General features: G+C 59.6%; 1 protein-coding gene across 1 annotated transcript in view; it reads left to right on the top strand.

Moving 5' to 3' along the window:
- SDC3 (syndecan 3) overlaps positions 1-12,945 on the top strand; it is a 37,727-nt gene extending 24,782 nt beyond the window's left edge. The window contains exons 2-5 of the mRNA XM_047792963.1: positions 4,056-4,173; positions 4,694-5,307; positions 7,433-7,724; positions 8,962-12,945. Of these exons, the coding sequence (XP_047648919.1) occupies positions 4,056-4,173; positions 4,694-5,307; positions 7,433-7,724; positions 8,962-9,128 (1,191 nt within the window). The 3' untranslated portion in view covers positions 9,129-12,945. The remainder of the gene's footprint in view (positions 1-4,055; positions 4,174-4,693; positions 5,308-7,432; positions 7,725-8,961) is intronic.
- The last annotated feature ends 314 nt before the right edge of the window (positions 12,946-13,259 follow it).

The following is a 13,259-nucleotide window of genomic DNA, read 5'->3' as shown; positions in this document are numbered from 1 at the left end:
GTGTGTGCGCGTGCGTCTCTGTGCAACTGGGGGCTGGGCGGTAAATGGGTGAGCCTGTCGTATGGTCTGTGCCAGGCTGTTGTCTGTGAGCTGTGATGGGCGCACAGGTTGGGGTTAGTAAATGGGGATCATGACTCTGTGTGTGTGTGTGTGTGTGTTTGGATGTATTTATCAAGCACGGGAGGGTGTGTGGTTTACCTGGAGGGGGCACAGTGAGGCTCAGGGGGAGGCCGGCATTTGGTTTCAGTTCTCCTTTAAGGGAATGGCATGGATAATTATGCTAATTATGCATGGAATTATGCAGATAGAGAGGTCATTTGGGGGTCAAAGGCTGTTTGTCACCGTTCTTTTCTGGCACTTGTGACTTCTGAGGCTTTCCCGACTGCCTCCCAGGCCTGGTTCCCCAACCCCACCCCCTCCTCTCTCCTCTGCATCCCTGTGGTGTTCCTGGGAGAGCCCATGAGCCCTGGCCCCTCCTGGGAGGGGTGCAGCTGGCCCTTAGCAGACCTGGAGGGGGCTGGGCAGGATGGCATCCTTGCATCCCACCTGCACCCCACAGGGCTCAGGTGTCCCCGGCATTAAGTTTCCCAGGGTGAACTCAGGGGTGACTGGGTTACGGGCCACCCCCGCCTCCCCTGTCTGGGGGCTGCTTTTTATCTGGAAAGAATGTTCTCTTGGATGCAGGTTTGGAAAATCACTGAGGTGGCCCCTTCCCCAGCTTTGTCTGATGAGCGTGAGGCTAAATTAGGATGTGAGAGAATTCTCTTCCTCCGCCTCCCACTCTCGCCTTCCCTTTCTCTCTCGCACCGAGTCCTCCCTCCCCTCCCTCCTCCCTGTTGTCCCCACCCCCAGTGCCCCTCTGACCCCTGGCTTCCCTCTGTCCTTGCATCTCTGTCCCCAGCCAGTGTCTCCCCCTCCCCCTCCCTGTCATCCTCTCTGTTCCTCCATGATCACTCCCTCTCCTGCCCACCCCCCCCATCTCTATGGGGAGCTGGAGCTCCTGGTCCTTAGCATGGAGGAGATGGTCGTCATGGTAACGGTTGTCATGTGGATGGCTACTGAGCTGGGGATGAATAGTAGCTAGGTGAGAGCTACCTGAGTGGAGGCTGATGGGTTCACAGGAGGCTCCATACTTGTCTCTGAGCCTCAGAGCCACACAGCGTGCTCCCCCATCTCGTCCCCTCACCCTAGACATGTGCCTATTAGTACCCAAAGGCATGCCAACCTGCGGTACCTCTCTGTGGCTGCCTTTAGGTGAGTGTATGCCAGGGTGTGTCTCCGTGTCTTCTTTCTGTATCTCTGGGGGTGTCATTTCCAGGGTCTGTGTGGCTTTGTGGGGGTGTGTTTGGATGTATTTATCAAGCGTGGGAGGGTGTGCGGTTTACCTAGAGGGGGCACGGGATCTGTGCCAGCCCTTCTGGGAGGGAGCAGGGTGCTAGGGGCTGGTGTGTGGTGCTAGTCACCGAGGAATCATCAGGACTCCTTGTTTTTCGGCCCCCCGCTTACCACAGTTTGGGGTCCCCAGGGACCAAAGACTTCTTAGCACTCCTCCTCCCAGCTAAAGGGCTTCCAACCTTTCCTGGGCTGCCTGGAAGGCTGGAAAGACCTGGATGGCCCCGCTCAGGAGAAGCAGTCAGAGCCCCGTCCCTGCTCAGTCCTGAGCCTGCTGCTCGGCTCTGGCTTCAGGCTGCTTGCCTAAGAATGGAGCCAAAAGTCTCCAAGGGAGCCCAGCTTAAGCTGGGCCAGGCTGTAGAAGCTGGGAGTGTGGGAGCTTCTAGCCCCCTCACCTCGGGTCCTGGGCATTTGTCCTTCTGGGAAGTGGGAGCAGAGATGGGAGCTGGGGGGAGTTGCAGGGTAGCTGCTCTGAGCTCCTGAAATGTCTAAAACGGAGGAAGACCCAGCAATTAGTCACGGAGCAATTACTCTAATTGTTCCACTCCATGACTCACTGGTAGCAAGTAAATACTGATTAATTCATTACTTTGAGCCTGTGTGTGTGTGTGGGGGGGGGTAACCGGGTGTGGTGGGGGGAATCTCCTGGCTCCCTGCCCTGGCCTCCTGCCCTGCCTGGCCCGGGTAGGGCTTTGGAGCAGGTGGTCGAGGCTTGGGGCTGGAAGCCAGGACTGGGGTCCTCTCTAGCTCCGGAGGAACTCTAGGAGGGGGCCTGTTGGGGTGGGAGAGGCAGAGGTAGAGAGCAGTGCTCATCCAGCCGCTCTCCCGCTCACACGGCTCCCCACGTCAGTCAGGCAGTGCAGATGCCCCGACTCCATCTCAGAACCGCTGAACCGCCTTTTCCCCATATTCTGGTGTGCAGTCAGAATTTTAAAAAGTGACCAGTTTCCAAGATAAATGTCATCGCCTGAATGCTGAGAGCCTAGGTTGGCCCCTCCCCAACCCCAACTCTGGTCTGTCTCTGCCTCGTCCTGATCTGGTCCTAGGAATTAATTATTCACATCCTCCACCTCCTAGCCCACCCCTGAACAGATGCTTCCTGCTCCCTACTGTGTGTCTGACACCACACTGTCCTGCCTCCACTGGGGTCTAGTTTAGTGGGAGTGGGCGCAGTCACAGAGAAAGTATCTACTCAAGCAAATATGCAAGCAAAGGTATATAGACAAGCAGTGAGGGGTGTAAATTCAGATGTGGAGGATGCTCCGAAGGATCAGAGTAGGAGGGCTGCTCGGAAGAAGTGACAGGGGAGCAGGAGTTAGGTGATGGGATGTTGGTGGGTGAGGGGAAGAGTGTGGAGGGAGCAGCCTGAGTGGAAGAGGTGGGAGAGACCAGGCATGTTCAAGGACAGATAGGGGCCTGGTGGCCGGAATCCAGGGATGGTAGGGGTTCCAGACCCAGCTTGGAAGGTGTGCTCTATACTGTTCTTCCCCACCTCGGAGCCTTCGCTTATTCCGTTCCCTCTGCTTGAGATGCCTTTTCTCTGTCTATGTCAGCTGTTTAAGACCAAGTGCTAATCCTTCAGATCTGAGCACCAGGTCATCTTTCTCTGAAAGCTCTCAGGGGGCAGGGACTTTTAGCTGGGCTCAGTCTGGACCCAGGGTCACAGGTGTGGTGGGGTTTGTGCTCTGGTCCTAGATGTCCTTAGTGCTGGCTCTCAGCCCGGGGTTGCATTGGGGAGGGGTGTTCCGGTCCCAGGAACCACAGCATCAGGCCCCCTCAGGTTCTGATTCGGGGAGGAATCTTGGGCCTGGTGAGCTTGGCCCTAGAGGAGCCCCCAGGAGACTCTTGTGGCAGAGGTGGAAGTGGCATCTGGGCCCTGAGTTGACTCTGGGCTTTGAGATACTCTGGGGGGAGGTAGAGACAGAGGGGCTGACTTTTTCTTGGGGAGGACCCAGGACCAGGGCTGGAGCGCACCTCCCTTCTCTCTCTCCCCCCTTTATCCAAGGTGCTTCCCACCCAGAGCCCCAAAGCTCCCCAACACTCATGTCTAGCTGATGGAACTAACTGCCCTGCCTTTGGGGTTTTGGGGTGTCACACTTTGGGTCCCTAGTAGAGTCTGAATCTCACCATATCACATGTGCACTGGTGACCTGGGGCAGTGGGACCCTAGTCCTGTCCTCTCTGTGGAAGGAGGCAGATGGTTCTGGCCACAGCGAGGGTAAGGCTGACCTGTGTTGAGCACCTGCTGCTTTGAGGCGCGCTCAGCAGCTTGGCACACTGCATGCTCCCAGCCACGGGCAAGGCCGGTGCTATCCACGTGTAACGAGTGAACTGAGGCCTGGAGAGACTGAGTCGGTGAGGAAGCCAGGACTCCAATCCAGCATTCTGGCTCTAACCCCAGTTCTGCCAGGAGATGGGGGAGTGACGGGGTCCCTTGTGGCGGCCATCAGGCAGGAAGGTGGCGTGGCTGCCCTGGGCTCTGGGAGGGTGGGAAGTGGCGATCAGGCCCACCCCGGCTCTCTGTCTGCCCCCTCAGAGACTGTATCTGATGCCTTCCTTTTGTTGTCACTTGGCCCATGAGAGCATCTCTTGTTCTGCTGGGCATATCCTGGCTGCTGGCCTCAGGTGCTGAGCCCTGTGCCCGAACTCTGCCCTCCTCCCAGGCTCAGCGCTGGCGCAGCGAGAACTTCGAGAGGCCCGTGGACCTCGAGGGCTCCGGGGATGACGACTCCTTCCCGGATGATGAGCTGGACGACCTGTACTCGGGCTCGGGCTCGGGCTGTGAGTACTCCCCTCCCTGTCCCTATGTGTGTTGCGCTGGCAGTGCCCCTCTGCCTCCCGTGTCTGAGGCTCTGGCGGCAAGAAAGAGGAGCTCATGCAGGCTCATGTAAATCGGGGTGGGGGGTAGAGGTGGGGGAAATCAGGCAGGGGCAGCTCGTGGACCTCAAGGCCTCAGGCCCCAGCACCCCTACCTCCCCACCGTTTCTGTCTGTGCTTCTCTCTCTGTGAGTGCTGCTTGAGTCACCCTCCTGGTGTTGCCCAGGAAGACTTCCTGGAAGAGGTGGTCCCTTAGAAGTTTGGGCTAGGCAGAGAGGAGCTGGGGAACCGTCTCTAGCCATTGGCCAACTGGTAACCTGTGGCCAGACAGTGCCTTTCCTCCTTTCCCGCATCTTGTCCTGGGATAACGATGCAAAGGGCGAGGGTTGGGAGTCCCCATCGTGTGGCCATTGCTTACCCGGGGTCCTTGTGCCCCTCAAATCACGCAGCTCCCTAGCTCTCTCCTCTCCCCCACCCCCCTCAGTCTTCGAGCAGGAGTCGGGCATTGAGACAGCCATGCGGTTCAGCCCAGACGTGGCCCTGGCAGTGTCCACCACACCCGCGGTGCTGCCCACCATGGACGTCCAGCCCGTGGGCACACCCTTCGAAGAGCTCCCCACGGAGCGCCCTACCCCGGAGCCAGCCACCAGCCCCCCACTAGTGACAGAGGTCCCAGAAGAGCCCAGCCAGAGAGCTACCACCATCTCCACTCCTACGGCCACCACTGCTGCCACAACCACAGGAGCCCCAACTGTGGCCACGGTGCCTGCCACTGTGGCCACTGCTGCCCCCAGTGTCCCCGCGACCCCCACTTCCACGGCCACCACCTCTGGCGTAAGGACCACCGGCCTATGGAGGCTTCTGCCTCTTCCACTGACCACGGCAGCCACGGCCCGGGCCACCACCCCAGCGGTGCCCTCACCTCCTACCACGGTGGCGGTCTTGGACACAGAGGCCCCAACACCCAGGCTGGTCAGCACAGCTACCTCCAGGCCCAGGGCCCTTCCCAGGCCGGTGACCACCCAGGAGCCTGACATGCCTGAGAAGAGCACCCTGCCCCTGGGAACCACCGCCCCTGGACCCACGGAGGTGGCTCAGGTGAGCTGGTTGGGAGGGTTCAGAGGTCAGAGCAGAGGAGGGGGGTCCGGCCTGGCGGGGAGGATGGAGCTGGGCAGAGGCGAGCCAGGCGGGGAGGGGGAGAGGTGTGAAGCTGGGGGGCCAAGGCTGGGGATGGGCCACAGGGTGAGGACAGAGGGTGAGGTGGATGGCGACACAAGAGGGACCAGGCCCCGGTCTTCAGATGTTGGGACAAGATGCTGACGAGGAAGGAGCTGGTCGAATGGGAGTGTTGCGGGGGGGAGGGCCTGGGGTGCTGGTTAACAGCACAGACTCAGGAGCCAGGTGGCCTGGGTCAGAACGCCTCCATTGCCAGATGCCTACAGGAGGTCCTGGACCCTTCTTCTACCTTCCTTCCCTTACCTGCGAAAAGGAGCACATTCTAGAATGCCAACGGGAGGGTGGTGAGGATTATGTTTCCTGCCACATCCAAATGCTCAGAACAGTGCCTGGCAATTCCAAGCACACGAGAGGCCTCACTTGGGTCATTGTCATCTCCATGCCCGTGCTTGTGATTGTTATTAGCCATCCGAGGGTGACTGAGAGCCGGTGATATGAGAGGGATACTGCAGCTCACGTGGGTGGCAGGCTTGGCGCCGAACACGTGACCTGTGCCCTCTCCTCTCACCCTCACACCTGTCCCGGGGTGTGGCACGGCAGCCCTCCTCCTTTAAAGGTGAGGCCACGTCCCAAGGCTTCACAGCCAGCAGTGGCAGGGTCAGGATTTGAACCCTGAGGTCAGCTCCAGAGCTCGGGTGTGTGTGTGTGTGTGAGAGTGTGTGTGGGTGTTTGGGGTATTAGGGATGGGGTGGGAGGCTATATGGAAGAGAATGAGGATGTAAGGAATGCCAGGATGGGGGGATCAAGAAATGGGAGAAGGAGCCTGGTCCCTGCCAGGTGTGCTGGGCAAGGAGGGATGTCGTGGCATTGGCAGGGGTGTTAAAGCCCTTGGCAGCCGCCTCACAGAGGAGGGCGCTCAGGCTGTGGAGCTACCTTCCTGGGTCAGCATCAGCCCCTCCGATCCCTTAGCCAGTCTGGGCAGGATGCAGGCCCTGCTCTCAACACCTCTGAGCAGCTGGGACAACCTGGTGTTTCTCAGATGTTTGGCATGCAGGCGGGGGACACAGGGCTGGGCCACGGAGCCCAGGTGGCTGGTGCGGCCTCTGCACATGGCCTTTCCTCGGCCCAGACACCAGGCCTGCCCTCTCCATGCCCACCCATAAAGCAGCTCCATCCCTGCTGCGACCCCAGCTCTGGTCCTGTCTCCATGTGGTGGGAGCCATCGAGATCTGTCGTGCTCTTGGACTGACCTCCAGGCTAAGGGACTCGGGCCTGCCCCAGGCACATGGATCCAAGGATGCAGCAGCTGCACCCAGCTGTCCCCAACTAGCAGTCCCTGACAGGAATCCCCTAAGGATTGTTACAAAGGCAGCTGGAGAAGGAAGTGATGGAGACGGGATGGGGACCAGGATGTGAGAACAGAGGCAGAGCAGTGGAGTGGTTGGGAACATAGCATCTGGAGATTTTAGTTCTGCTTCTGCCACTCACTAGCTGTGTGTCCTTGGGCAACTCCCTTAACCTCTCTGAGCCTATTTCCTACTCTCTGTGTTTTTTTTGTTTTTTTTTTTTTTTGTCTTTTCTAGGGCCACACCTGCGGCATGTGGAGGTTCCCAGGCTAGGGGTCGAATCGGAGCTGTAGCTGCCGGCCTATACCACAGCCACAGCAATGTGGGATCCAAGCTCTGTCTGCAACCTACCCCACAGCTCACGGCGACACCAAATCCTTAACCCACTGAGTGAGGCCAGGGATCGAACTTGCAACCTCATGGTTCTTAGTTGGGTTCGTTAACCACTGAGCCACGATGGGAACCCCTATTTCCTACTCTCTAAATGAGGGGTAGTAATACCTCCTTTATGGGGATATTGTGAGGATAAACTGCCCGCGAGGTGCTCAGCACAGTGCCTGGCGCATGGTGAGTGCTTCGTGAGTGTTAGCCCTGCCCAGGGAAGTGCAGTGGTGGTAGCGGCCTTGTGTCCATGTGTGTGGCTGCCCTGTGGCAGGAGGTGCTGGGGCCTGGCTCCTGAGCTCATGCTACCCTCCCTACAGACCCCAACTCCAGAGTCCTTCCTGACCACCATCCGGGATGAGCCGGAGGTGCCAGTGAGCGGGGGACCCAGCGGGGACTTTGAGCTGCCAGAGGAAGAGACCACACAGCCAGACACAGCCAATGAGGTAGTGGCCGTGGGTGAAGCTGCGGCCAAGCCATCGCCTCCACCTGGGACACTGCCCAAGGGTGCCCGCCCAGGCCCCGGCCTCCTGGACAATGCCATCGACCCAGGCAGCTCGGCAGCTCAGCTGCCCCAGAAGAGCATCCTGGAGCGGAAGGAGGTGCTCGTAGGTGAGACTTGGGGCCTGGGAGGACCCCGGAGGGAGCAGCTGGTGGGGCTTCACTTATCCTCTAGGAACCCCGGGGTGGGGGTGCGGTCAGGGTGTGGGCTTCTTAGGAGCCTGCTTTCCTAGGAAGGCAAAGCGTGGGACTTGGGGACCCTAGGGCCCATCCTCTGGTTCCTTCTCTGGACTACTCTGCCCCAGGGTCTGACCCTGATTTCATCCTACCCGCAGCACTTTCCTCAGTACCCGCTGACCCCTCCTCAGACTCTGCCCTTGACCCTTGCTTCCCTGGGCCATGCTGGTTGACCCTTCCTGGCCCTCGCCGCTGGATGCTAATCTCTGACCCCATCCCTTGCTTGACTTGCTCCCAGCCTTGATGCCAGTCCTGAGGGCCAGCCCTGGCCACATTTCCTGAAGAGTCTCTGGACTCATGGTCCAAACCCTGCTCCCCACTTAAGAGCAGTGCGGCCTCAGGAGGGTCCTTCACTGCCCCCAGGCTCCCTTCTCCTCATCCTAGAACAAGGATAATCATTCTGCACTTAATGAATTCTCGGTGCTCATCTGTTCCTATGTGAACTCTTCTGCAGTGGGGATGTGGCCTAGTTTAGGTGGAAGTTTTTTCTTTTTTTTCTTTTGTCTTTTTTCCTTTTCTAGGGCTGCTCCTGCAGCATATGGAGCTTCCTAGGCTAGGGGTCTAATCAGAGCTGTAGCTGCCGGCCTACGCCAGAGCCACAGCAACGCGGGATCCGAGCCGCGTCTGAAACCTACACCACAGCTCACGGCAATGCCGGATCCTTAACCCACTGATTGAGGCCAGGGATTGAACCCGCAACCTCATGGTTCCTAGTCGGATTCATTAACCACGGAGCCACGACGGGAACTCCTGGAAGTTTCTTCTTTCCTGAGGGTATGTAAAATCCTGGAGCACCTCCCAACTAATGGCATCTCACATTTGATGAGGACCATAGCACAGCACCTCCCTCATGGTGCTGGGTGGAGATTCTGTGCCTTCCTGTGTGTTAGGTCACTAGAACAGGGCCACGCTGCAGTGGGCTGTAAATGGTGGCCAGCGCTGGTGTTTTAGCATTGACTCCAGGCTTTACTCCAGCTCTGGTTCCAGGCTGGATATTCCTAGCCCTTTCCCAACTCTTGTCCCACCCTTCAGGGCCCTCTGCCCTTTCCTCAGGCTCTGGGCTCACCCTCGCCTGCCTCTGGCCTTTGACTTCTGCCCTCTTCCTCCACAGCTGTGATCGTGGGCGGGGTGGTGGGGGCCCTCTTCGCCGCCTTCCTGGTCACTCTGCTCATCTACCGCATGAAGAAGAAGGACGAGGGCAGCTACACGCTGGAGGAGCCCAAGCAGGCAAGCGTCACGTACCAGAAGCCTGACAAGCAGGAGGAGTTCTACGCCTAGCGGAGCCACAGTGCCTCCCTGTAGCCGCAGCACCACCCTTCTGCCCAGTCCCTAGCCTGGCACTACCAGCCCCAGCCTGGGACTGGGCCTGGGAGGCAACCTGGCCTCAGTTCATCTCCGCCACCCTCCCAAGGTCTGCCTAGACTGCCAGCCTCACACAGCTCTTCCCCAAGGGACAGGGGGCACTGCCATCTGCCCCAGACTGTGCCCTTATGAGCTCATCACTTGTTTTCCCCCCGACCACCAGCCTGGGGCTTCAGGACCTCATGTCAGATGGACAGGAGGAAGGAAGCTCCTGATTGGCTGGTGGAAGAAGGGGTGGGGCTTGAGCCCTAACATGGCCCCACAGGGCTGCCTGAGGTTTCTTTCGAGGGGCAGAGAGGCAGGCAGGCTAGATTCCAGGACAAGCCTTTGGCAAGCTCAGCCCTCGAAATCTTTGAGACACTGCAACCTCCTGCCCCTGTCCCAGGTCCCCTCTCTGCCTGGGTGAGAGGGTACCCCTCACCACCAGCCTGTTTTGTCCTGGTCTCTGGGGTTGTTGGGTCATTTTTCCTCATCCTTGCCTGATCCCCATGCACCCACAGGCTTCACCTCCTTCCCAGTCTGCCCCCAAGGTATTGACTTCTCAAGAGTGCCCTGGCAGCCTCTGGTGAGGAGGGGCTGGGGTGCTTGAACCTCCTTCTCCTAAGACACCACCTCCCCCGTGGTCACACATATCGTCACACACAAAGACAGAAGCATGCAACGACAAAATCATATGCAATCTTGACCACCCAGCCAAATGAGACATGTCACGTACACACACATCCTTCCAAAGATGCTTATTCTCGTGCGTTTCTCATGTGCCGCCCCCCCCCCCCCCCCGATGCTATGACAATGCAAGTCACTAGTCATCACCCAGTGGTGACGGCATGGCTTCCTTCCCTCTCTGCCACCTTCCCCCATGCCCCACCCCCACACACTCCAACATCACACATGTTGTCTCCAGCCGTCAGGCTACTGGGGAGGGTGCAATTAGACTGGAACAATCAGCCCATATTGGGTCCCCTGAGTCACCCCGTCACACTCAGCCCTCACAACACCTGCACCAGCCACATTGCCACCAACCCCCCGGGAGTCAGCCACAATCCCATGTGGATGCACACAGTCTCACCCACACAACCCTGCTTTCACACTGGAGGAGGACGGGTGGACCCCCACCTTCCCTGGAATTAAGTGCAGTGCGGGGGATGTCGCCACAACCCCCCCCCCCCGCCCCCTGCAGGACATTGCACACCCTCCGGCCCGGCCTCACCCTGCCTGCTCCCCTCCAGTCTGTAGTCTGCAAAGGGCTTGGTTCGGGGCCAGTCCCCGCTTACAGAGGAAGGCAGGCTGCTTCCTGGAATTCGGCCTTAGGCTGGGGGAGGAGGCTTGGGTCTCCCAGGACCAAAGGCCCAGGGAGGGGAGCGGGCGTGCTGTGGGGCTCCTGGTCTCCCTTCGTCCCCCTCCTGCCCTGAGTGAGGGGGCTGACTCTGCCTCCCAGGACACAAGTCTCCAAAGTGCCTGTGAGGGTGGGCCCTGCGCCCAGGCCCTCGGTACCCTCTCCCTTCTGCCTCCCCAGGCCCACCTCATCCCCGGCCCTGGGCCCTCCCAGGCTCCCTCCGGTGGACAACTGCCCTTGACTGTGACCAAACAACCTGGCGCATCTGGTGGCAGCTGGAAGCAGCCCTTCCAGACGCACCACCCCAGGCCGAGGGCTGTGGGCAGGCGGGGTGGGCGTGTCAAACACCCCGACTCGCCTCCCCTTCTTTATTACCCTTACAAGTGGGGCCACTTATGTAGATATTTTAAATGTGGGGTCACAAATCTCCTCCGGGGGAGTGGGCTTTGTGGGGGCTCTTGGAGCCGAGGGGTGTGGTCTGAGTTGTGATTGGCTGGGGCTCACCCCCCCACCCCTTGCCCACAACCCAGGTTAAAATCAAGAACCCAGGTTTTATTTCTGTTCCCTTTTCAAGACTTGCTGGCTGGCAATAGGCTTCCGCAGGGTGAGAGCTGGGGGTGCCCGAGGCGCTGAGGGTGAGGGTCCGGGGAGCTTCCCCAGCCTGGGTTTTCCACTGCCCTGCTTCCAGCCTGGGGCTCCGTCTTTGAGACCCAAAGGTCCCCTGGGCAGGGCCTGGAGGCCTGTGAGGAACCCAGCCGGTCCGAGACTTTGAGGGGGGCAGGAGCAGGGAGAGGCATCCCGGGCCCAGGATCCGAGGGGGGTGACCCGGCCTCCGTCACCGGGCGGGCACGGAAGGGCTGGGGAGAGACCAAAATCCCAGCCTCTCCCCGCCCTGCTCCCTGTCAGGATGCTGTCTCCCGGCAGCAGCTTGGGTGAGAAGGCCTGGGCTGGCCGAGGCTGAGAAGCCAAGGAGCACAGAGAGAGGATCTGGACCCCACTAGGAAAGCCCCAGGATGCTGGGACCAGGGTATGAGACCCAGCAGTGGGTGCAGCCTGGGCGTGGAGCCCAGCCCAGGACAGCTGAGTGGGACACGGGCTGGCTGGAGGGACCGGGTGGCTCCAGCCTGACCCCAGCAGACCCGACTCCTCACATTCTATGGGCTGGAGCCTAACGTGAGACCTGGGGGTTTGCCTCCTGGCACTGGCTTCTTCTCTTTGTCCGAGATGGGAGGCCGAGGGCCTCGTTCACAGCCTGGATGAGTCAGATGTCCAGGCTTTGTATTCACGAAGTTTAACACAGACCCATCAGCCCAAGTCCGCAGGGCAGTCGGGCAGCAGGCGGTGAAAAGGACGAGCTGGAGCTCTCCTAGGTGCAGTGTGGGTGCAGGCCTCACCCCGCCTGGGCACGTGTGTGATGCGTGCAAGTCCTGTCCAAATAGGTCCCCAGCCACCCTGGCGCGTCTGGGGACACATCCTGTGGGGCCCGGGCCTTGTGGGGAATGCGACCAAGTCCAAAGCAAGAGGGAGCTTGTGTGCTAGACACGGGCCAGGGCCACCCCTCCTTCCCCCGCTGTGACTTCTAGAGCCCAGGCTCTGTCTCCTCAGCGGGCTGGAGGGGGGTCCCTCTCCTGAAGGGTTCATCCCCTTGATTGCTGGAAGCAGTGGGTGGTCACCAGAGCTGGGCTGGGCAGGTCAGCAGGCAGTGGCTTGGGGCGCTCAGCCCAGACCGCCCCTGGGGTTGGCAAAGCCACCTGTCCAGGCCTCCAGGCCGGGGCTCTTGGGACAGGAGTTGCTCAGGCCTCCTCGGTGTTCCTGGATTTCTTCTGACAGCCACCACCCTGGACTTGCTTCCCCAGGCCTCCCGCCTGTAAATAGAAGCCCACAAACTGTGTACAGATTTACAGAGACGCCGAGGCCGGGCCCCAGAGTCGCCATCTAAGGGCTGATGGCCCCAGCATCCCCCCGGGCGTCCACCAGGCAGCTCAGCGCACCGGAGGCAGTGTGGCGAATGCATGTAAATATTTTCTGTAGGCAGCGCGGCTCCAGGGAGCCCCCTGAAGACAGTGCCCCTCCCATGCGTCCTTTTTCCTGTACAGAACCCTGCCTGGGATGGGGGGGCACGTGCCCTTCCCTCCCCGAGGCTTCCTTGCCCCATCCCTCCCCCATAACCTGTTTATTAACCATACCTGTCCTAAGTTCATGGCCAAAACTTTAAGAAAAAGCGGTGGAAAAAAGAAACCAAGGCACCTGCCCCGTGGCGGGCGCTTACTGTCCCAGCCTTGCGAAGGAACTGTTTGGGGTTTTTTTTTTTTTTTTTTGGTTGATTGATTTTTTTGTTTTTTAACACTTCCCGTGCTGTGCCCATTTATAAGAGGAAATAAAATTAAGCTGAACTGATGCACTGTGGTCAGAGTGTGAGATCCACGTGGAGGGGGTCACTTGGGGAGGGGCAGCCCCCGGTCCCGCTTGGGCCTCGGCCACATTCCCCTTTAAAAGAAATCGAGAACCAAGCAAGGACCACTGACCGACAACCCCTCGTGGGAACCGTTATGGTAAAAGCTGCTCTTAGTTGAGAGTGTTCGGGAAACCACGGAACTGACTGTGGCGAGGCTGAGTGGGGGCTGCGGTTGGGCAGGGGCCAGGCCATGGTGGCGTTGGGGCCCTGTGGTCCACCCCCAGGGGAAGAACTGTGGTTTCAGGCCACAAGGAGA

Source organism: Phacochoerus africanus, chromosome 8, assembly GCF_016906955.1.
Source record: "Phacochoerus africanus isolate WHEZ1 chromosome 8, ROS_Pafr_v1, whole genome shotgun sequence".
Taxonomy (NCBI): domain Eukaryota; kingdom Metazoa; phylum Chordata; class Mammalia; order Artiodactyla; family Suidae; genus Phacochoerus; species Phacochoerus africanus.
This window is presented reverse-complemented; position numbering and strand designations above follow the sequence as displayed.